The 23,890-nt window shown below is 42.8% G+C and overlaps 1 protein-coding gene and 1 long non-coding RNA gene across 10 annotated transcripts in view; both read left to right on the top strand.

The window, feature by feature from the left end:
- The window catches only part of TXNDC16 (thioredoxin domain containing 16), a 129,887-nt gene extending 119,347 nt beyond the window's left edge, over positions 1–10,540 (top strand). For 7 of the 9 annotated variants that reach the window (XM_033951994.1, XM_033951989.1, XM_033951996.1 and 4 more), the window contains 2 exons: positions 3,569–3,759; positions 10,188–10,539. In XM_033951994.1, the coding sequence (XP_033807885.1) occupies positions 3,569–3,759; positions 10,188–10,354 (358 nt within the window). In that variant the 3' untranslated portion in view covers positions 10,355–10,539. Of the gene's footprint in view, positions 1–3,568; positions 3,760–8,461; positions 8,676–10,187 lie in introns of those variants that run through there. The other 2 variants (XM_033951998.1, XM_033951993.1) reach the window with 2 other exon arrangements.
- Positions 10,541–10,596: 56 nt separating this feature from the next.
- On the top strand, positions 10,597–17,774 carry LOC117363749. Its single transcript, XR_004540121.1, has 2 exons — positions 10,597–12,126; positions 14,074–17,774. It is a non-coding gene; the product is annotated as an uncharacterized LOC117363749 (long non-coding RNA).
- Positions 17,775–23,890: the final 6,116 nt, after the last annotated feature.

Below are 23,890 nucleotides of genomic sequence, written 5' to 3'. Positions count from 1 at the left end.
ATCTTCTACCTCGATCCGTCCTGTGATTACTTAAATGTCTCAATCATGTCTCCCCTCTCCCTACGCTCTTCGAGAGTGTAGAGCTGCAATTTGCTCAGTCTTTCTTCGTACGGGAGACCCTTTAGCCCCGAGACCATCCTGGTGGCCATCCGCTGAACCGATTCCATTCTGAGCACATCCTTACGGTAATGTGGCCTCCAGAATTGCACACAGTATTCCAGATGAGGTCTCACCATGGCTCTGTACAATGGCATCATGACTTCAGGCTTCCTGTTGACGAAGCTTCTCTTGATACAACCTATCATCTGCCGTGCTTTAGATGAAGCCTTATCCACTTGAGTGGCTGCTTTCATGTCAGCACTGATGATTACTCCTAAGTCTCGTTCTGCCGTAGTCCTGGTTAAAGTTTCTCCATTCAGGGTGTAAGTTCTGCAAGGATTTCTGTTACCGAGATGCATGACCTTACATTTCTTGGCGTTGAAGCCCAGCTGCCAGATCGAGGACCAACTTTCTAAAGTATGCAAGACTTGCTCCATAGCATCCTGTAGATTATAGCCGTTTACTATATTGCATAGTTTGGCGTCATCAACGAATAAGGTTACCTTGTCTTGAAGCCCTTGAGTCAGATCCCCAATGAATATGTTGAAGAGTAGTGAGCCCAGGACTGAACCCTCTCCGCTAGTCACCTCCGACATTTTAGAGAGGGTACCGTTAACCACCACCCTCTGAAGTCTGCCACTAAGCCAATCTTTAACCCATGCAGTCAGAGTCTTTCCTAATCCCATCGATTTCATCTTGTTCAGCAGCCCCGGTGTGGGACGCTGTCAAACGCTTTGCTGAAGTCCAGGTACACGACGTCCAAGGACTCTCCTGAGTCCAGTCTTCTTGTTACCCAGTCAAAGAAGCTGATAAGATTGGACTGGCATGACCTACCCTTGGTGAATCCATGTTGACTGGGATCCCGGAGATTTCCCTCGTTCAGGATCGTATCTAATTTATACTTAATTAGTGTTTCCATGAGTTTACACACTATTGAGGTGAGGCTTACCGGTCTATAGTTCACAGCCTCAGCCTTACAACTCTTTTTATGTAGAGGAACGACGTTGGCTGTTTTCCAGTCCAACGGAACTTTCCCCGTACTTAGTGAGAGATTGAAGAGCACTGCCAACGGTTCCGCCAGAACATCTCTCAATTCTCTGAGCACTCTTGGGTGTAAATTGTCCGGTCCCATGGCCTTGTTTACTTTTAGCCTTGCAAGTTCGTTGTAGACGTCCCCAGGTGTGAACTCAAAATTCTGAAACGGGTCATCCACATCTTGTTTTACCTTCAACTGTGGTCCGTGTCCCGGTGCTTCGCAGGTGAAGACTGAGCAGAAATATTCATTTAGTAGTTCTGCTTTTTCTGAATCCGCCACCACGTAGTTTCCGTCCGGTTGTCTAAGGCGTACTATACCATCTGTGTTCCTTTTCCTATCACTGATATACCTAAAGAAGGATTTGTCCCCTTTTTTAATGTTTTTTGCCAGAGTTTCTTCCACTCGAAGTTTGGCCTCCATAACTGCTGTTTTGACCGCTGCAGATCTGGTCTTATATTCTATTTTAGTTTCTCTTCTCTGCGTACGTTTGTAGGAAAGAAATGCTTTTTTCTTCTCCTTAATGAGGTACGAGATCTCTTCAGTGAACCATTGGGGTTTGTTGTTTCTTTGCCATTTATCTACTGATTTTATGTAGCGATTAGTTGCTTCGTGTATGGATGATTTCAGGTACGACCACATAGTTTCCACATTGCTGGTCTCTGCTTGGTCCTGCAGCGTCTGATGAACGAAATCTCCCATGCGTGTGAAGTCGGTGCCCCGGAATTTGAGCACCTTTGTTTTTGTAATTGATTTAGGGGATCCTTTCCCAAGGTTGAACCATACCATGTTATGGTCGCTGGAGGCTAGCGTATCTCCTACCGAGACCTCTGAGACGCTTTCCCCGTTGGTGAGTACCAGGTCTAGGATCACCTGGGCCCTAGTGGGCTCCGTTACCATCTGTCTGAGATGTACTCCTTTTATGGAGGTCAAAAGCCTCCTGCTGCTGCTGGTTGTTGCTGAATATGTGTTCCAGTCTGCATCAGGCATGTTGAAGTCCCCTAGCAGTACAGTGTCGCCCCGTAGAGTTATATTCTCTATGTCTTCAATTAATTCTGCGTCCATGTCTTCCGGTTGTCTTGGAGGTCTGTATACCACACCAAGATACAGGCATTTTTTGCCACCTCTTGCCAGGTTTACCCAGAGGGACTCCCCGGTATACTTGACATCATTGATCCTGGTGGTTTTGATGTCCTCTTTAATGTATAGTGCTACCCCTCCACCTAACCTGCCCTCTCTGTCCTGACGAAGTAGATTGTACCCCGGTATAGCCTTATCCCACCCATGTGCGTCCGTGAACCAAGTCTCGGATATTGCCACCACGTCCAGGTTGGCATCTCTTATTTCAGTTTCCAGTTCTAGAATTTTATTGCCTAAACTGTGTGCATTAACATACATGGCCCTCCACACTTTGTGTTTGCTGAGTCCCTGTAAGGCTATTCCTGATTGAGTCTGTGTGGCTCCTAGAGAACTGTTTGCAAATTGGGTCCTTACCTCGGAAACAGAGTGTCGACTCATCCCATCAGGATAGTTCCTTTCCACACCAGTATATGAGTAGGTCCCCTCCCCCAACTTACCTAGTTTAAAGCCCTGCGAAGCAGGCGGGCTAGTCAGTGTCCGAAGATGTTCTTACCTCTGCTGGTCAAATGGAGTCCGTCTGGTCCCTGTAGTCCCTGCAGCGCCTCTCTATGATCCAGGAATCCGAAGTTCATATCTCGACACCATCCTTGTAGCCATTCGTTCGTTCTCAGGATGCATTCGTCTCTGGCTCTTCCCTTGCCTCTTACTGGGAGGATTGATGAGAAGGCTACCTGCGCACTCGTCTGCTTCAGCCTCTCACCCAAGCATTTCCGTGCTAGCAGTCCTAGAGCAAAAAGTGGCTTCCCCCATGTCTGTCTCAATAGCAGACTATGGACCTTTCCTCCTGGAACTTGTCCAAACCTTTTTTTTAACCAAGCTTTGCTAAGCCCTGTTATCATATTCTCTGGCAACAAGTCCAGAGCTTAACTATTCTTTGAGTGAAAAAAATATTTCCTATTTGTTGTAAAAGTGTTACCATAAAACTTCATTGAGTGTCCCCTGGTCTTTGTAAGTTTTGAAAGATGTTAGCGTGCTAAATCAGCTAGTGTGCCTTAGTAAAAGACCCCTTAAGTTAGGCCCCTTAATGTATAAAATAGAACCTTAGGATCATCAGTAATAGATCTTATTTATCTAGATTCTCTTTTACTAAGGTTTCTACTTGAGTCCAGGGCACTAAAAACTCCAATACTGCTCTGATGCTCATAGGAATTCTATGAGCATCGGAGCATTTAGTGCTCTGGGCCTTGGTGGAAATGTCTACTACAGCTTAGTAAAAAGGAAGGGGGGAGGGGTTAATTTCTGATTGCTATAGATTTATAAGCATACTCATAATGTTTTTTAAAAAAAATATTTTAGGAAGAATACTCCAGTGGGCAGAGGAATCCTGAAGAAATATTTTGGCTCTGTACCTCTTTTGCCACAACTTGTTCTGGTAGATATTCATTCCAAAGGACAAGCATTTGCTTTTCCCTCAGATCAAACTATTACTGAAGTGAACATTTTGTATTGGCTGAAGAAGATACATTTGGGTACATGGAACCCTAGCAGTAAGTATCTCATGTTTGTTAAAATGTAATCATACAAGTAAAAGTGATTTCCATCAAGAAACAGGATTGAGTTAGGCACAGAAGTGGGTGATATCATATGATGGCCATTGGATGGAACTGTTCTCACTTCTTGCATGCATGTTCTCCTCAGGTTTGTTTGTTTTTCCAGTTGGGTAAATGGACACAAAACAAAATGCTTGTTGATTTTAATGCTGGGTGTTGTTTTTTTTGGTACCATTTGCTTTGAATTCCTCCTTATAAAGATAAACCTTGTTGCCAAAATCTGGACTTCATCTTTGCTCAAAATGCGCTAGAAAAATCTAGAACTTTGGTAGTCATGCAAAATGTCTCAAACAACCAGAAGGCCTATGAGCATCGTGCTCGAATGTCAACAAGAACACAAAGAGACTGTCTCAGCAGTGTAAGAGAGCATTTAGATGTAGAGAAGCTGCTTTTGAAAAAACCTCCTAAAGAATTATTTTCTGTGTAGACACCCAGCCACTCCTGTGCAGATTAGTCAATAATCTTCCTTGGAGGACCCATCAGCCTCTAGGCACACTGACCCTAAGAGTCCAGTTGCCTTAAGTATAGATGTCCTTGAGGTATCCGGGCTTACAGCAGAGCCAGTTCTAGATAGCTTTCAGAAGCTTGAGTAGAGGCTGCTTGCATCAACTCTAGTGAAACCACTGATGAAAAGCAAGAAGTCCAATGCAGATTCTCTTACAATTAAGAGGATGTGTTAGGATTCATTTATTATGCAGGAACATCAGCATAGCCAGTCTTTCTGCTCCTGAGTCATCTGATACTGTAAAAGACCTATTCAGCGCAGATCATCCTACCGCTACATAGTCCTTTCCAAAACAACTTAGAAATATAGAAACACAAAGGTAGATAAAGCCTAATGGTCCATCCACAGCATCCACTATCTCTACCTATCCTAAGTGATTCCACATATTTTATCATGTACATTGCTTAGTAGTTTTATAAGTGATACTATCAATTTTTAAATAAACCTGAAACCTTTCTTGAATTCAGATTAGAGAATGACACAGGGACAAATTTTTCCCCATCCCCGTGGGAACTCATTTTCTTGTCTCGTCCCTGCACATTCTTTTCCTGTCCCTGCCCCATTCCTTCAAGCTCCATCCTCATCTGTAAAGGCCTCAAACACTTTAAAATCAAAAGTGCTTCAGGCTTGTGAGGTTAAGGCAGAGCTTACAGGAATGGGGCAGGGAGAGGGACAGTGACAGTGACAAAGCTTATGGGAACAGAACAGGGAAACTGAGTTCCTGCAGGGATGGGGAAAAATTTGTCACTGTGTCATTCTCTAATTCAGATATAGTCCTTGTCTCTACCACTCCCTTGGAAGTTTATACCATGCATCCAGCACCCTCTCCGTAATAAAGTATTTCATTAGATTACTCCTTAAGCTATTACTTCTTAACTTCATCTTATGCCCTCTCATTCCAAAGTTTTTCTTCATTTGAAAAAGGCTCACATCCTGTACATTAATGCCATGAAGATATTTAAACATCTTTATTATATCCTCTCTCCTACCTTTCTTCTAGGGTATACATATTGAGGTCGCCAGAATTGCGCACGGTATTTCTAAATGGGGCCTCACCAGAGGCTTATACAAGAACACTTTCATATCTGGTCATTTGTCTCCCTATGCCTCCAAGCATCCTTCTGGTTTTGACTGTTGTCTTTTCTACCTGTTTGGCTACCTTAAGATTATCAGATATGATCACCCCCAAATTCCGCTCTTTGTGCACCCCCCCATATACTATACCATTCCATAGCATTAAATCTTAGTGCCAATATCTGGACTATTCTTCAAGCTTCACTAGATCCTTCCTCATGCTATCCCCACTCTCTGGGGTGTATACTTTATTACAGAGTGTGGCATCATCTGCAGATAGATAAACCTTATCAGACAGACCTTCCGCAATATCACTTATAAAGATGCTAAAAAGAGCTGGCACAAGGACAGATCCCTGCAGCATACCACTGATAACACCCTTTTCCTTGGAGTAAACTCCATTTACCATTATCCGCTGTCTTCTTCCACATAACCAGTTTTTAACCCAGTTCGTCTCTTTAGGGCCCATACCGAGGATACTCAGTTTATTTATCAGTCATCTATGCAGAACCATGCCAAAGGCTTTCCTAAAAATCCAAGTACACCACATCTAGTTGCCTCTCACATATCCAACTATTTTGTCACCCTGTTAAAAAAATCAATCCAATTTTTCTGAAAAGACCTGCCAAACCATAGTGCCACAAATCCTGCAGTCCATTAGAATCTAGAAACTTCACAATCCTCTACTATAGAAGAAGTGTCTCCATTAGTTTTCTCACCATCGAGGTCAGACTAACAGGACAGGCCTGTAATTCCCAACTCCTTCTTACTTCCGTTTGTGTGCAAAAAAAGACCACATCTGCCCTTCTCCAGTCCTCTGGGACCACTCCAGGCTCTAAAGAAACATTGAAAAGATTAGACAATGGAATTGCCAGAACTTCTGTGAATTCCTTGAGTACCCTCAGATGTGCTTCCTCAGGATCCATTGTTTTGTCTATTTACCCCCTCTTCTATAAAACCGTGCTAGCGATTTCTAGCGTGGGGAGCCGCACTGAATGGCCCGCGCTGCTCCCAACGCTCATAGGAACTCAATGAGCATCAGGAGCAGCGCGGGCCATTCAGCATGGCTCTCTGCGCTAAAAGCCTCTAGCACGGTTTCGTAGAAGAGGGGGTTAGTTTAGCTAGTTTCTCATGAATGCAGTCTTCTGTGAATCAGTCCTGGTCTATCACACATCCATTCCCATTTGCATTGGTTTTCTGCAGTCCTACCCTGGCCCTTCATCCATGAAAAGAGAACAGAAAAACCAGAAGTAATTATTAAGCCAGTGTTTTTCAACCGCTGTTCCGCGGCACACTAGTGTGCCGCGAGATGTTGCCTGGTGTGCCGTACGGTCAGGGCCGCCATCAGGGCAGTTCCACCAGTCTAGGGAGAGGGGCGGTCCGCCCCACGTGAACAGGAGAGAGCTGGACGGGGGACCCGCGGAGTTCAACACATCTCGAGCCGCGAGGCTCGTCTTCTGTTCCTGCCTGCCCTGCAGCTAACATATAGCCGATCGCAAGCGTTCCCCGATGTCAGCGCTGACGTCGGAGGGAGGGCTTAAGCAAAGCCTGCCCTCCGACGTCAGCGCTGACGTCGGAGAATACTTCCGTTCGGCTATTTGTGCACGGCAGGGCAGGCAGGAAGCAGAAGACAAGCCTCGCGGCTTGAGCTTCGTTTTGCTGAGAAAGTTGCAAAGATGGGCTGGGAGGCAAACACGGAACACAAAAGGGGGGAGGGAGTGCGTTTTGGACACAAGGCATGAACTTGGGAGAGAGGAAGGGAGGGAAAGAGATGCTGAGGTGGGGGAGGGAATGCGTTTTTGGACACAGAAGAAATGGACTTGGGAGAGAGGAAGGGAGGGAAAGAGATGCTGAGGTGGGGGAGGGAATGCGTTTTTGGACACAGAAGAAATGGACTTGGGAGAGAGGAAGGGAGGGAAAGAGATGCTGAGGTGGGGGAGGGAATGCGTTTTTGGACACAGAAGGCATGGACTTGGGAGAGAGGAAGGGAGGGAAAGAGATGCTGAGGTGGGGGGGGGAATGCGTTTTTGGACACAGAAGAAATGGACTTGGGAGAGAGGAAGGGAGGGAAAGAGATGCTGAGGTGGGGGAGGGAATGAGTGTTTGGACACAGAAGGCATGGACTTTGGAGAGAAGAAGGGAGGGAAAGAGATGGTTGTGTACACGGGGAATAGAAGAAAGGAGAATTTTTGGTCATAGGGAGGGAGTAAGGTACAGATAGTGGCATACCAGGGTGGGGGGGGGGCGGTCTGCCCCACCCCGGGTTTACGTCCCAAGGGGGTGCACAGCTGGCCACCCTCCAGTGTTGTCCCTAGGCCGGCAAACTGCGGCTCTTTAGCCACTTGAGTGCCACTGCCGCCATCGGGAACAGGCCGGCGCCAAGTTCTCCCTGCTTTTCCCTGTGGGGCCGGCCAACTCTCGCCACTCGCGTCAATTCTGACGTCGGAGAGGACGTTCTGGGCCAGCCAATCGCTGCCTGGCTGGCCTAGAACGTCCTCTCCGACATTAGAATTGACGACGGGTGGCGAGAGTTGGTCGGCCCTGCGGGGAAGAGAAGCAGGGAGAACTCGGTGCCGGCCTGTTCCTGATGGCGGCAGTGGCAGCCTATTCCCCAGTGGCGGTGGCAGCATTATAAAATACTTTCTTTGTGTTTATTTGATTCCTATATATTTATATATAGTCAATATAGGCACAGTTAAATTTTTTAACTTTTTCTAATGGTGGTGTGCCTCGTAATTTTTTTCATGAAACAAGTGTGCCTTTGCCCAAAAAAGGTTGAAAAACACTGTATTAAGCAATTCATCTTTATCCTTATCAGCTTCTACATATTCCTTCCCTTCATCCTTGAGCCTCACAATGCTATTTGGCACTTCCTCCTATCACTTACATATCTAAAAAATTGTCTTGGCCTCCAATTTTACCATATTGGCTATCTTTTCTTCCATTTGCATCTTTGCTTTCCTGACTACTTTTCCAGTTTCTCTTCACTTTGCCTGTCTTCCTTTTTCTGTGATGTCTTGTAATTTATGAAAGCTAAACATTTTTCTCTTATCTTTTTAGCTGGAACAGTTGCTGAAACAGTTCTTCCTGTAGTGAATCCAAGATCCCCTTACTTCTAGATGCCTCTGCTTCAGGAGTGCCTCTATCAAAATCCAGCATAACCTATACCTAATACAATACACTGGTATTGATCACAGTAGCGGATGAGTCTTCCTCATCTACTACTACTACTTTCACTATTATTTCTATAGCGCTACCAGATGCATGAAGCACTGCACAGAGTCACAAAGAAGAAGAAAACAGTCTCTGCTCAAAAGAGCTTACAATCTAAACAGCCAAGACAGACAAACAGGATGTCATGGATACAGTTAAGGGGAACTGTTAATCAGTGGGCTGGGTTGAAGGGCAGAAGAGTAGGGTTAAGGATTGAAGTCCACCCCCTTATTGTGCCACTGATTGCATGTGGACACTCTATTCATGAAAGGCCTACTCCATGTAAAGTTTCTATTAAAGAAGCCTCCCCTGTCTTGGGACCTGAATTTAATCCTTGCTTTTCTCATGAAGTTTCCTTTTGAACCTATAAGGAAAGGAAAGGATTTTTGATCATGATTATTTTCAGTTGTAGCTCAAAGCGAATTACATTCAAGGGTAGTAGGTATTTTCCTAATCTAAGTAGAGACTTGCCCAAGATCACAAAGAGCTACAGTGGAATTTGAACCAGGCTTCCCTGTTCTCAGCCTGCTGCTCTAATCATTAGGCTACACCTCTATAAATGTATGAACTTTATAGACAAGTTCATTAGAATGAAATTTCCCTTCTAGACATATTCTAGTTTTTTTCCCTAAGCCTTCCACCTGAACGAAGAAATAGTTCTTTCCTTCTGTCTGAAGCCTCATTCATTTACTCTTGATAAAACTCTCCATACTCTAGATTGAAAACTGATTCTCACCCGTTACCCGTAAAGGACCATATCATTGAGGAAATTGACTCAACTGTTCATTTCATTTAATCCAAATAGCACAGCTATGCCACTTACTATGAGTAAGTGAATGTTTCTTTAAGCCTCAAAGGCAAGTCTCATCAAATTAGAACTACCTTAACCAGTGTAGTCCTCCTGATGTCTGCCTTGTTAAGTATCATTTGCAAGGATCTATGTAGTCTTCTCTTCATACTTTCATTGAGCATTATTGTTTGGATGAGGCTTCAGCTCAGGACTCCAAATGCACAGATACACGTTCAAGTTCAATTTTATTTAACATATTGCAAATATAAAACCAGAAGGCAAATCTAAGTGGTTTACAATAAACAAAATATAAAACCAAAAACAAACTAAATAGGGTAAGAACAAAAGGAAGACAAAACATAAAAATAATTGAGAACATGGGGAAAGAGGGAATCAGGGATTACAATAAAAATAAAAAGGTTGGGGAAAGGGATGAACAATGTGGTAATGGAGGAAACAAAGAATTTAATTCTGCCCACACAAAAGAAAAGTAGCCACCGGGAAGAAGTAAATTAAAAGCTAAAGTTCAAAGAGAAGTAGTATGCCTTTAATTGAACCTTAAAGGTTACAAATGATTTCTCTGAACGAAGGTAAAAAGGCAAAGAATTGCAGAGAGTAGGAGCCATCACACAGAATGGAAATCCAGAAAAAGTTGTCTAAATGAGAGAATGACTAATAACTGCTGTTGTGAGGAGCGTAAGGTTCTTTGAGGCCAAATAAATATTTGTACTTCCCTAACCATTATTTCTCAACACTGATCATTCACATACTTTATTGTTTTAGCTATTCTAGCTGACCGTGATTGGAAGCCTCCTCTCCCTGATTACAACTTCTTAGGCATGATGGATGCTGCAGTTCCTCAATTTGCTGCCCAAAGGATTCCCGTTCACTTGCGAACAGATGTTGCTTGGAACGAAGAAGATGATGCAACTGATGAAAAACAGAAATGAAAGAAAAATTGACCGAAAAAGCAGGGGAAATAAATAGAGAAAATGCACTACTGTGTTTCCCCCAAAATAAGACACTCTCTTATATTAATTTCGGGGGATGTCTTATTTTTTTTCATGTACAATGATCATCTCTCCCTCCCTCCCTTCCTCTCCTCCACCCCAGTTCTTCCTATTTCCTTTCTCTCTCCCACATATGCAGCATCTTTCCTCCCCTCTCACCCATCCCGTTGTGCAGTATCTTTCTGTCTCTCCCTCCCATCCCTTGTGCAGCAGAACTCTTGCAGCTTGTATCCCTCCCTCCCATCCTTTGCAGCTTTTATCCCTCCCTTCCTCCCACCCCCCCCCATGTAGCATCTTTCTATCCCACCCGCCTCCGCTGCGCACCCCCCTTCCTACCACCGACCATCTCTCCCTCCCATCTGAACCGCAAGACAGAAATAAATGTACCTTATAACAAACCAGCGGTGTCGGCAGCAATCTAGACAGGCTCCTTCGCGGCCTGGGCCATTCCTCTGCTGCATTGCTGATGATGTCATCAGTGATGCAGCAGAGGAACGCTTGACTTTGACATCTAAAGAGCATGGTTTGATAGCTATACTTTCTGTCATGAATATTACATAACTGATCTATCACCATGAATAATGTGCGGTACTGATCAATTTTTGAAATATCTTAATAAATTATTAATGGATCGTCAGGTATTGATGCAGCAATCCTTTATCTCATTTTTGAGAAGTAACTGCTTAGATCATCATGCGATCCATACTTTTGTACTTTCTTATTTACTTTTTTAAATTATAAATTATTTGTATATATTTTCTTTTTTAATAACAACACTTATCTTTCAGGTTGCTGTTCTTACTTGCGACTCTGTTGGCTGGGGAGTCTTGCTGACATGTTTCACCCCGTGGGCTGTATCAAGGCCATCCCCGTTTTACTACCATATGCCGTCATCCAGTCATATCAAGGCTTTAGCCTTTAGCCTTGATTAAGATATTTCAAAAATTGATCAGATGTGTGTGTATATAAGTGTGGTGATTTAAATTTATAGCGAATTTGGATATTTGTTACATAACTGAAACACTAGGGAGGAAGGAGTGGCATAGTGGTTAGAGCAACAGCCTCAGCACCCTAAGGTTGTAAGTTCAAATCCCACACTGCTCCTTGTAACCCTGGGCAAGTCACTTAATCCCCTCATTGCCCTAGGCACATTAGGTAGATTGTGAGCCCACTGGGACAGACAGGGAAAATGCTTGAGTACCTGATTGTAAACCGCTTAGATAACTTTGATAGGCGGTATATAAGTACCTAAAATAAAGAAATAATAAATATGGAAATTATCTAGGAGAGAACATCAAAATAAGATGATAAACTCGATATTCCATATTGTCCTGTGGGAGCAGTCCAGATGCTTGGGTTTGTGCTATCCTGCGAACAGGTTGAGACTGAGAATTACTGAGCTGTGATGTCATCAGTTAAGAACCCTGTGCAAATTCCTGGACAGTCAGTATTTCTCAGTGTTTTAAAATAACGGGACCCTTTTATTTTGCTCTGTAATAAATTGCTGGGTGTACAATAAGAAAACTTGGTTCACAAATAGGCTTCTGACAGAGCTATCAAATGATCAAGCAAAAAATGCATGGCATGATAAATATTCTTTGCAAACAATGACATAATTATGACATTGCTATTGCAGTTGGCCAACATGGTTTTATCACTGGAAGATAAGCACATCATAAAATATCTGTTAAAAACAAGACAGAATGAAAAACGTTTCTTAATATGTTTCCTGAAAAACAATGGTCATTTGGTAGACTGAATAAATTTATTCATAAGATCAAATATTCCTAGGGATTTCAAATGCTGCCTCGATAGCAGCCAATCCCGAAGCATGCACAAGACCGATGTCATTGATGAAGTTGAAGATTTAGTAGTAAATCAGGAGGACAATCCACAGCCTCACTCCATGCAAGAGATTTGGATATGCACGTTAAACATTCAGTACAAATAACTGAAATTTGGTGAATTATTGTATGCAAATTGATTTTGAGCATAATGTTCTTAGTGTTCACATTGATCATTTTCATTTGTTCATGTGAAGTTTTAAGTACCTTTATTGTGTGATACTTGCAAAGAATATTTATCATGCTACATATTTGCTACAAGATCATTTTATATTATAAATTTATCATAGGTCATTTGTGAGCCAAATTTTATTATTGTACACCCATTATTTGTTGTAAAGAAAAAGGGGTTCCATAATTTACCCCCCCTTTTACAAAACCGCAGAAGCGGTTTTTAGCACAGGCTGGCGCACTGAATGCTCTGTGCTGCTCTTGACGCTCATAGGAACTCTATAAGCTTCAGGAGCAGCAGAGAGCATTCAGCGTGCCAGCCTGCGCTAAAAACCGCTTCTGTGGTTTTGTAAAAGGGGGGGGGGTTAGAAACAAGGGGCCCCTTTTACAAAGCCATGGTAGCGATGTTGTCTTAGTAAATGCACCGAAGCTCATAAGAATTGAATGGGCATTTACCAGCTTTGTAAAGGGCCCAAGATGTATATACATGGCACTTTTTATTGTAAGAGTTTTTTAAATTTTATAATGAATATTACCATTTCTCAACAAGAATATTTTTGTGATAGTACAGCAACAAAGAAAATCTGGTTAAATGGAAAATAAATTAACAATCAACTACTAATACTTATTAGCCCACAAAAGAGGGGAAAATACAATCCATTGTCACAATGTAAGAAGAATAAGGGGGGAATCATCAAAGAGCGCTAAAGATACCCATTTTATTCCTATGGGCATCTTTAGCGGTTAATGTGCACTAACAATTTTATGCACACTAACACGCTTAGCGCCCTTTGATAAATTCCCCCCTAAATGTAAAAACACAACAGGAAGAAATACACTGCATAAGCAGAGGAACTCCTTTCTGTATTCAGGGCACCATTTATAAACAAGCAAACAAGGCTCCAATTATTTAGCCAATTCATCCTGTCCTAACAGTTTATTAGCAAAAAATTTTATAATCTAATTTTGTTGAAAAAATACATTCTTAACACATTTGCTGGGGAAAGTGAGCCAAAACCTGCTGGACCCCAAGTCACAGAATTAAAAATTCTGTCCTCCTTTTCTGTATAAACTTAATAATAATAATAATAATTTTATTTCTTATATACCGCTATACCATAAGTTCAAAGCGGTTTACAACAAGAATCGTGCAATGAGAGTATGTGATGTTTACAGCAAGGAACATAAGTTTACAACAAGATGCATATGTTTGGAACAGGATACATAAGTTCAGGGTGGCCTGTGAGAAGATACATGCAATGAGAAAACGAGATGTTTGCAGCAAGAAACAAATGTTTAGATCAGGATACTGAAGTATAAAGTGGTTTATAACAGGATACAAGAGTTCAAAGCGGTTTACAGGAAGATACTTGCAATGAGAATAAGAGGTTTACAGCAATATACATGTAATGGGGGAGGGGTGGGGGGAGAGAAAGGGCTTTCAGGGATATAAAATTGGTAGAGGAAGAGAACTCAGATTGCGTTAAAGAGACGGGTCTTCAGTGATTTTCTGAAGTCAGCATATGATGTGGCCTCGAGTATTGGTTTTGCTAGCCATGTGTTCAGTTTGGCTGCCTGGAATGATAGCATTCTGTCTAGGAACTTCTTGTAGTGACATGATTTCAGAGATGGGTAATTAAAGAGGTTTGTTCTGTGAGAGGTCTTATTCGGGCAGTTGGTGAAGAATTGGGAGGCGAGGTAAGTTGGTAGCATCCCGAAGACCGCTTTGTAGCTGATGCAGGCAAACTTGAAGAGTATTCTGGATTCTACCAGCAACCAGTGGAGTGTTTGGAGGTATGAGGTGATATGTTCCCATTTTTTTAATCCGAAGATGAGTCAGACTGCAGTGTTTTGGATTAATCTTAGTTTGTGAAGTGTCTTTTTATAAGCTCCCAGATATATGATGTTGCAGTAGTCCAGTGTACTCAAGATGGATGCTTGTACGAGTAGTCAAAAGGATGATTCATCAAAGAATTTTTTCACGGTGCGGAGTTTCCATAGTGTTGAAATACTTTTTTTGAACATTAGATGTGCATGCTTTTCCAGTGTTAGATGTCTGTCAAGGGTAACTCCTAGTATTTTTATAGATTGGTCAATTTCGTAATCTCGGCCATTAAGGTGAATCTTGTTGTCTTTTATCTGTTCATTGGGAGAAGCCAGGAAAAATTTAGTTTTTTCTGTGTTCAGTTTTAGTTTGAAGGCCTTCATCCAAAGTTCTATTTGATTTAGGGTATTAGATAGGAGATTAATGAAGTCCTGCGACAGATCGGATAGTGGTAGCACAACAGTGATATCGTTAGCGTAAACGTGGAAGTTGAGATTTAAGCTCTGTAGCAGGTGTCCCAATGAGATGAGGTAGATGTTGAAAATGGTCGGTGACAACGGGGAGCCCTGGGGTAGTCCACAGTTGTTATTCCAGCTGAAGGAGAATTTGTCTTCTTTGAATACCTGATAGGATCTGAGTTCGAGAAAAAGAGATATATGGGTATGTTCTAATTTTCAAACCACAAAATTCTGTATCTTTATGATAAGAAAAAGCTCTTAACAAAATCTCTGAATCCAAAACCAGAATAACAATGAAAGTTAAGGGATGCTCTTGAGAGTAAAAAAAAAAAATCTGTGTTTTATCAATGTGCTTGTACACCAAATACTAATGCTGTGTACAGTTTCTAAAAGAATCAAATGTGCACATTTGTACATATGAGAGAGAAAGCTACTGTGATATCATGCAGAATTATTTTACAAAGTTTCTTTAAAATAATTGAGGGTTTATTTTGGGAAAAAAGAAATTTTCTATTTAGTATATACAGAACATAAGAACATAAAAGCCATACCGAGTCAGACCAAGATCTGTAGGGATGTCACACAGGAAACACACACACGCAGTCTTAGAGTCGGGATGGAGGCGCTGCCAGGAGCTAGCTCCGAGTCCCTTTTATTATGCTTCTAAGCTAATGAATCGTAGTAACTCCCTCGTTTACACACCTAATGATTGGTGGGTACAAAGGTACATGCTTTTACAATGGTGGAAACACAGGTACATGCTTTTACATCTTGATCACCTGCCCTTTGCCTCGTGCTTTACCTCGTGATCACCCTCCAACTCAGCACTTAGACAAGGGCCTGATTAACACGTGGATAGAACCTGAGTCTTTGCACGTCCTCAATGCCTGCCAGCTGATATCCTTTCCAAATAAGGACTGCTTGATTAAGATAAGTGTTAATATGTGACAGGGGTCTTGTGACAAGAAAGGAGGGGGGAATGCCTCAGCATTCTGTCACAAAGTGCTAAAACTTTCATTGCTTAATGAGGGGAGAGGGAATGGGAATAATTCATAATTCTTGCACAGGGGCTCATAATTCTTGCACAGGGGCAGTGAAATGAGTGTGCCAATCTTTGGAGCTAGCCCCTGGCAGCACCTCCATCCCGACTCTAAGACTGCGTGTGTGTGTTTTCTGTGTGACATCCCTACAAAGATCCAGCAAGCCCAGCATCCTGTTTCAAACATTGGCTAGTCTGGGTTACTAACTAATACTCAGCAGATCCCACAGAGTAGATATATTTCTCGTAGCTTAATCCCAGGGATAAGCAATAATTCTCCCAAGGTGTGGCTCATTGGTAGAGCTGCTGTCTCTGCACCCCAGAAGTTGTGAGATCAAATCCCAGTTCTGCTCCTTGTGACCTTGGGCAAATCACTCAATCCTCCAGTGCCCACCGCTTTGAATGTCAGCTTTGAAATGCCAAAACCACAAAAAAGCAGTATACAAGTTCCCATTCCCTACCTGGCCAATAATTTTTTGTGGACTTTTTCTCCAGGAACTTGTCCAAACCTCATTTGATCCCTTGCTTTTAAGTTGCCTTGACCACAATTCCAGCAACAGACTCCATGGTGGAAAATAACTTTCTACAATTTGTTTTCAGTCTGCTGGCTATTAGTTACTCGGAGTGTCTTTTTGAATTAGAGTTCATTGAAAGGCAAAAGATCCATTTCCCACTTAACCATTTCACCCCAATACTTCTCCAGGCCCCCTCAGTTAACTTAAGTATTGGTACATTTTCATTTTGGGGTCATCCACTAGTAAATAATCTGTGAAAATTTCCCAAATGTTCTTGATGAGAGAAAAGTTGCTGTTATGCTACATTTATGTTATGTAAAATAGAAAAATAAAACTCCAGGGAATTAAGCAACAAAATGTTGAAAATTATGTGAAAGTACATAAGTATCATTATTTTATAAGAAACAGAAACATGACAGCAGATTATGGCCCATCCAGTCTGCCCATCTGCTGCATCCTCTATCTCCTCCTCTTCCTAAGAGATCTCACATGCCTCTCGCACACTTTCTTGAATTCAGATACAGTCTTTGCCTCCACCACCTCTATCGGGAGACTATTCCATGCATCTACCACCCTTTCAGTAAAAAAGTATATCCTTAGATTACTCCTCAGCCTATTACCTCATTCTATGCCTTCACTCTGGAGTTTCCGTTCAATTGGGGGAAAAAATCTCACCTCGTATATTTATGCCACACAGGTATTTAAACATCTCCATCTCTCGCTTTTCATCCAAAGTATACATATTGAGATCTTTAAGATTGTCCCTACATGCCTTATGACAAAGACCACACACCATTTTAGTAGCCTTCCTCTGGACCGACTCCATCCTTTTTATATCTTTTTGAAGGTGCGGCCTCCAGAATTGTACACAATATTCTAAATGAGGCCTCACCAAAGTCTTATACAGGGGCATCAATACTTCTTTTTTCCTACTGGCCATTCCTCTCCTTATTCACCCAAGCATCCTTTTAACTTTCTCCATCACCTTTTTGGCCAGCTTAAGATCATCACAAACTATCACACCAAAGTCCCATTCCTCTTTTGTGCACAAAAGCTCTTCTCCCCCGAAAATGTACTGTTCCCTCAGGTTTTTGTAGTCCAAATGCATGCTAGTATATTCTGTTTTTACTACATATTTTATTTATATAATGACACAAATTCTATGGATATACTTTTTTGGGGGGGAGGGGAGGGCCTTTGTCTTGTTGACACTTTGCATATTTCTTCTGTTGTCTTTATACAACCAAAACTATAGTTAATAATCTTGGGTTCATTTATTTTGCTGACACTTTGCATGTAATTTTACATTTTTATTGTTATTTTTATTTACTATGGTATTGGTTCATTGTTATGCTGATTTTTTTTCAAAAAATCATTCTTTAGATGTCAATTACACCACTGAGGCAGGCTCCAAAGCCAAAACACGGACCGTGTCGGGTCCACGACACACAGTGAATATATGATAAAGACTGTTACATTAATATCTTAATAAATATTTTCTCATTTGATCTGTACAGTTCCAACCCCACTTGTACAATTTCTGTTGTTTCCTTGTGAGGCTCATTTCCTTGTTTTATGCATCACATGAAATTTTGGTGCCCAGATGCCATTAAAGAAGTTGGGTTCAACATGCTGCATTTTGTCATTCTATATAGAATTGCTCCCTAAACTCTTGACTGTAGATCAGGCTATTGTTTGTCCAGACTGCCAGGACGTCTATGTTATTCCACAGTTTCGACCAAAATTTCATCCAAGTCCCAAATGCCCAGAACAAGACCATTTGGATGTGGCAACAGAGCAGTGGGGCACCTTAGAGGGCACTACTGTGAACTTCACAAAAAGGGTGCCAGATAAACATCTCACCAGAACTACCTTATAGGTTATGGTGAGCCCTCCAAACACCTCCAAAACCTACTATACACACCTGTCTACAACCCAAATAGCCCTTATGGCTGCAGGTGGCACCTATACGGCAGTAGAGTAGGGTTTAGGGGAGATTTGGTGGGTGTACATGTTCTACCACCTCCTCTCTATGGTTCACTAGCCCACCCCCCAGACTATTTAAGACACCTCTGTGCAGCTCTGCTAGGCTTTCCTATACCAGGTGCTGATGTTATGGAGACAGGTATGTACTTTTATATGCTGATCTTTGTGAGGGGGTCAGTGAATACTGAGGAAGTGTGTGTGGGTCTTTACTTTGTTTCTGCAGTGGTTATCTGGTCACTTTGGATACCTTTTCGCCACTTATACCTGTTTTTACATCGTCTAACTCAGTGTTCTTCAACCTTTTTACACCTATGGACTGACAGAAATAAAATAATTATTCTGTGGACCGGCAAACTAATAAGACTGAAATTTTTAAAAACCCCATTGCCGCCCCGTCCCCTTGAGCTCGGTCCCGTTAACCATCTGATCCCATCCGCACAAGCCTCAAATAGTTATGATTTTATATTGAACATATTTTATTAAAGTATAAAAAGAAACAATATTCTGTACAATTGTCATTTTATAAATATAAATAATACAGGGCAAGGATCAACAAAACCCCCGTCTCCCCTCCCCTTCATATATATCCCCTCTACTATCAAGAAAACTGAATAAGCCAAATTATTACAGAATGCTACACAAATATCATGCTAACAGAATACCGCAGCCACACATGGCAGGAATGGTGTTAGGGGGAGTGCAACTAGGGCAACTGCCTCTTGGTCAGAGAGAGTCCTAAGCCAGCTGGAAGCTAAAGACGCACTGCCTGGGCTTTGCACTCCCCAGTTATGTCTAACATCAGCTCTAGCAGGATACATATTTTAAATCTGATATATTCTAATCACAAGATAGAAATAAAATTATTTTTTTCTACCTTTTGTCGTCTCTGGTTTCTGCTTTCATCATCTTTTCACTCTCTTCCATCCAGCGTCTGCCCTCTGTCTCTTCAATCCAGCATCTGCCTCTTCCATCCACTGTCTGCCCTCTACCCCTCCCCCTCCCATATGGTATCTGTGTTCTTTCTATGCCCCTCTCTCCTACACCAGATCTAGCATCTTTGTCCCTCTTTCTTTATTTTTCATCTGACCCCCCTTCCCAGCATCAATCTCTCTCTACTTTGTCATTCCTCTGTCTCTCCCCTTTCCCTCATCTGATCTCTCCATTCCATCCTGACTCCTTCCTATCCTCTAATCTCCCTGCCAGCTGTTCCTTCCAATGTTCCTCTTCCCCTGTCCAGCAGTACCTTCTCCCTTTCTTCCTCCCCTTATCCAACAATAACTCTCTTCCTTTCCCCTTCTCCCCTGTCAGCAGTATCCCCTTCCCCTCCTTTGTCCAGGAGTACCCCTTCTCCCTTTCCTCCTCCTCTTATCCAACAGTAACTCTCATCCCTTCCCTTTCCCTTCTTCCCTGTCAGCAGTACCCCCTTCACCTCCCTTGTCCAGGAGTACCTCTTCTCCCTTTCCTCCTCTTATCCAACAGTAACTCTCGTCCTTTCCCTTCTCCCCTGTCAGCAGTACCCCCTTCGCCTCCCTTGTCCAGGAGTACCCCTTCTCCCTTTCCTCCTCCCCTTATCCAACAGTAATTCTCATCCCTTCCCTTTCCCTTCTCCCCTGTCAGCAGTAGCCCCTTCCCCTCCCTTGTCCAGGAGTACCCCTTCTCCCTTCCCTCTCCAGCAAATGTTTTCTCTATGTAGGCTAGCGGCAGCTCTGTGTGCTTTTAACTTCGGCACACAGCTGCCCCTAAGCAGTATTTTAGCCGCAGTTTCATGAGGCAGCCTCGGGGCCTTTGGTAGGCCGGCCCACTTCGACGATGCGATGTGGGCCGGCCTACCAAAGGCCCCAAGGCTGCCTCATGAAACTGCACTAAAATACTGCTTAGGGGCAGCTGTGTGCTAAAGTTAAAAGCACACAGAGCTGCCGCTGCTTGTCTGGGGGTGCAGAGACATACGTTGGTGCAGGAAACATACGCGGTAGGAGTCGGTGGTGGAAGGCAGGAGTGCTGGCATAGCTACGGCAACAAGAAGTTGTACGTCAGCTGACACCGGCACCTTTTGCTGCGGCGGGGACCCGAATCCTTTGCGGACCGGCAAGATTTATTTGCGGACTGACACTGGTCCGCAGACCAGCGGTTGAAGAACTGTGGTCTAACTCACAACGTTAAGTTTCATCCAGGATATCTAGTAAAACATTTGATTATTCCTGCAGGATGACTAAGTCTAGGTTGGCCCCCAAACTGCCCTAACCATTCCTCCAGATACGCCTCTTTCAGCTCTGGGTGCACAGTGGCATTCAGAGGCCAAAAAGTCCTGCGACATGTCCAGAAACTCGGTTTATTGGCACTTGGACGACCTGTCTTTTAGGTCGTCCAAGTGCCGACTTGGGCAGGTTTTTAGACGTGTTTAAGTTTTGATTATGAGCCCCATAGATAGAATCTAATGGGAGCATGGGTGAGACTCACACATGTGTAACTTATAGTATTCTATAAATTATGTGCATATCAACAGAACCTAGACACACATACTTCCAGTTATTTGGCTTGCATATAGGTATATATTTTTGCAGTTAGGCTAGTACTCTATAAAGAAACATGGTTGCCTATGTTCCCTTATAAAATAAGCTGCTACCAGTTTCCCAATTATAGGATTACCTCCTAATTTTCATAGGAACCAGCATACTGCTGCTATTGCCTGGTGGTGTACTGCTTGTTATACTGTACAATACAAGCTCCATCCCTTAGCAGCAGTAACTTCTCAAACCATGAAATTCAGAACGAAGCCTGTGAATCCTCACATGTTGACAGACTGTGTAGTGGCCTTGACCAGCAAAAGGTTACCATGGAAACAGGAAGAACATACAAGAGACAGGGCAGAGCCACTTCTGGGCCTCTCAATGCATGACAGCTCACTGAATGTTATGGCTGTTGGAATTTCTGCTGCTATCATTTGATATAAAGCAATGTGGCTACAGCAAACCAGAGGTGAAAGGGGAAAAGGCCCTGTAGAAGTGGCCTAGGGGAATTAAAATGAATGTGAGAAAATATTTTTTCACTCATTGCATAAACTCTGGAACTTGTTGCCAGAGGAGTTGCCAGATGATGTGGCAAAAGCAATTAATGTAGTCATGAAAAAAAAAAAAAGTTTTTTTAGACAAATTCCTAGAGGCAAAAGTCCATACACCTTTATTAGGTGCTCATCTCTGGGGGGGGGGGGGGGATGTTAGCAAGGAATCTTACTACTTTTAGGTACTGTGACCACTGTTAGAATCAGGATAGGGGCTAGATGGACCTTTGAAACAGAAACCAAGAAAATGAAGGCAGATTAAGAACATAAGAATTGCCGCTGCTGGGTCAGACCAGTGGTCCATCCTGCCCAGTAGTCTGCTCACACGGTGGCCCATATAGCCTATCCAGTCTGCCCATCCATACAATGCCATTAGATCTCACCCAGTATGGCAATTCTTATGATCTTAAGACACCTATATTTTAAAATCGGCGCAGACTGTGACACTTTATAAACTAGCTGATTTACCGAGACATGAAGTTCCAAGAGCAGGAATTCTTTTCATTAGATATTACTGTGCTAATGTAAGGTTGCCAGTACCAATCTGACCCTGCAGTTTTCTCCTGTTCCTTTGGTGCCTCCTGCCCAGTGAAAACTAGGATTTAGGGCTCCTTTTACGAAGGTGCACTAGCGTTTTTAGCGCACGCAGGATATTACCCCACGCTACGCAGCTAGAACTAACGGCAGCTCAATGCTGGCGTTAAGGTCTAGCGCGCGCTGCAATTCAGGATGCGCTATTCCGCGTGTTAATGCCCTAATGCAGCTTAGTAAAAGGAGCCCTTAGATTCTAGAGCCACAAGCCTTCATGTTAAAGCTACCATTAACCCTCTTTTAAGAAAACATATCCTCCACATTAAAAAAAATTTTTTTATTGACTTTAGCTTATGCGCCTTTTCATTGGTAACTCAAGGCAAGTTGCATTAGGATAATACTTAAATAAAAGTACAGTGAGGTACTTAAGTCGGCTCGGCAGAAACTCTAAAACGCAGCCTGCGGCCTCCCTTGGAACTTTCCTTGTGCTGCGCTCCGCCCAAGCTGAAAACAGAAGTAGCATCATGTGGGCAGAGCGCGGCACATGGAAAGCACCAAGGGAGGCTGCAGGCTGTGTTTTAGACACTCTCTACTGCGGCCCGCCCTCTCTGACAACTTCCTGTTTCCGCTAGGGCTGGCCGCAGTGGAGAGCAGACACCGGGACCGCAGCGAAGAGCAGACACCAGAACCACAGCGCTTTTCTAAAAAACTTAAAGCTAGAAAGGCAGCTGGCAGGAGGGAGGAGTGGATGCCGGTGAAGGGGTGCGGCAGAGACTGTCGACCAGCAGGCACGCTGGCCGGTAGCAAGGTGCCGCTCCCAGCCTCAGAGAAGTGTTCCTCACAGGATCCCCCACAGGACGGGCAAATTTTGGGGAGGCCATGGTCCCTGTCCCCCCCCCCCACCGTTCCGAAGCCTATGTTTAATCATTTTAATCACAGTATTTATTCTGTTTCTAGGCAGTTTTTATGGTCAAGGACTCTAGGAGAGCTACAATACATTCAACATACCATACAGTATAATGTGTACAAAGAAGCCCTGCAACAAGTAGGACAAATATAAATTACATATAGTGCAAACAAATAAATTGACTTACCATTAACATGTTAAAAACAACAACAAACAAACCCATAGACATTGAAATTGAGATGTGCAGAATGTCACAAGTTTTCACAAGTATTTTAGAACAGGATCTGCTGACGTAGAGACTGTTCAAAGATACAGGAGAAATGAACATTTATGCGTCACGTTGAGCATCTCAATGGGTTGAAAACCAGCACATAAACATGTATGTGCCACGACATACATGGTTATGTTATAGAATAGCAAGATATGCATGTATATGCAGGCACATTCATGTTTATCTTAGCCAGTTTACAAATATAAACGTGTTTTCCTAATGCCAGTATCCCTTGCCAGTTTGGCTTTCGGAGGGGGGAGGTGAGACAAATCCCACAGGAAAATTAAGGGTCAGCCTCCTCTAATCCTCCCAGTGAAGTGTTGCTCAGTTGGAGCAATTTGCCAAAACTGAAACATACCTGCTAGCAGGTGTAAAACCTGATGCCAATCTCTTAGGACATCAATGAATATTTCCCTTCTGAAACGGGGAATGAATATGTATCTTCTGAGCACACCCTAGTTCTGCCCAAAATACACCCAGCCCACTTCAGCTTGCCATTTGCATGCAGTTGGGTTTTTGACTTGAATATCTCAGCTTTGTATAATGGGTACTTAGATGTATATGAAAGATAAATGTTTAAGTACTGGTGTAAGGATGTCTTAAGTGCAACTAGAATGCTTACCTTAATGTGATGCTCTTTTTATTTGACACCATCTCTTGCAATGGAAGAAATATCATGTGCTAATCATTATTCACTTATTCTTTGCAAAGGAGAGAAAAAAAATTAATTTTTTTTCGAAAAAGGGAGCACAGCAAATTGTTCTGATATCAAGCTTGATATATCAAACCTGCCTGGATACTGTCATTTCTGAACAGATGGAATAACCGAGGCACTGGGCTGTCTTTTCTCTTCCATACACATATCAAATAA

This window comes from Geotrypetes seraphini, chromosome 7 (assembly GCF_902459505.1).
Source record: "Geotrypetes seraphini chromosome 7, aGeoSer1.1, whole genome shotgun sequence".
Taxonomy (NCBI): Eukaryota; Metazoa; Chordata; class Amphibia; order Gymnophiona; family Dermophiidae; genus Geotrypetes; species Geotrypetes seraphini.
The sequence above is the reverse complement of the archived record's forward strand: the minus strand, read 5'-3'. Positions and strand labels throughout refer to the sequence as shown.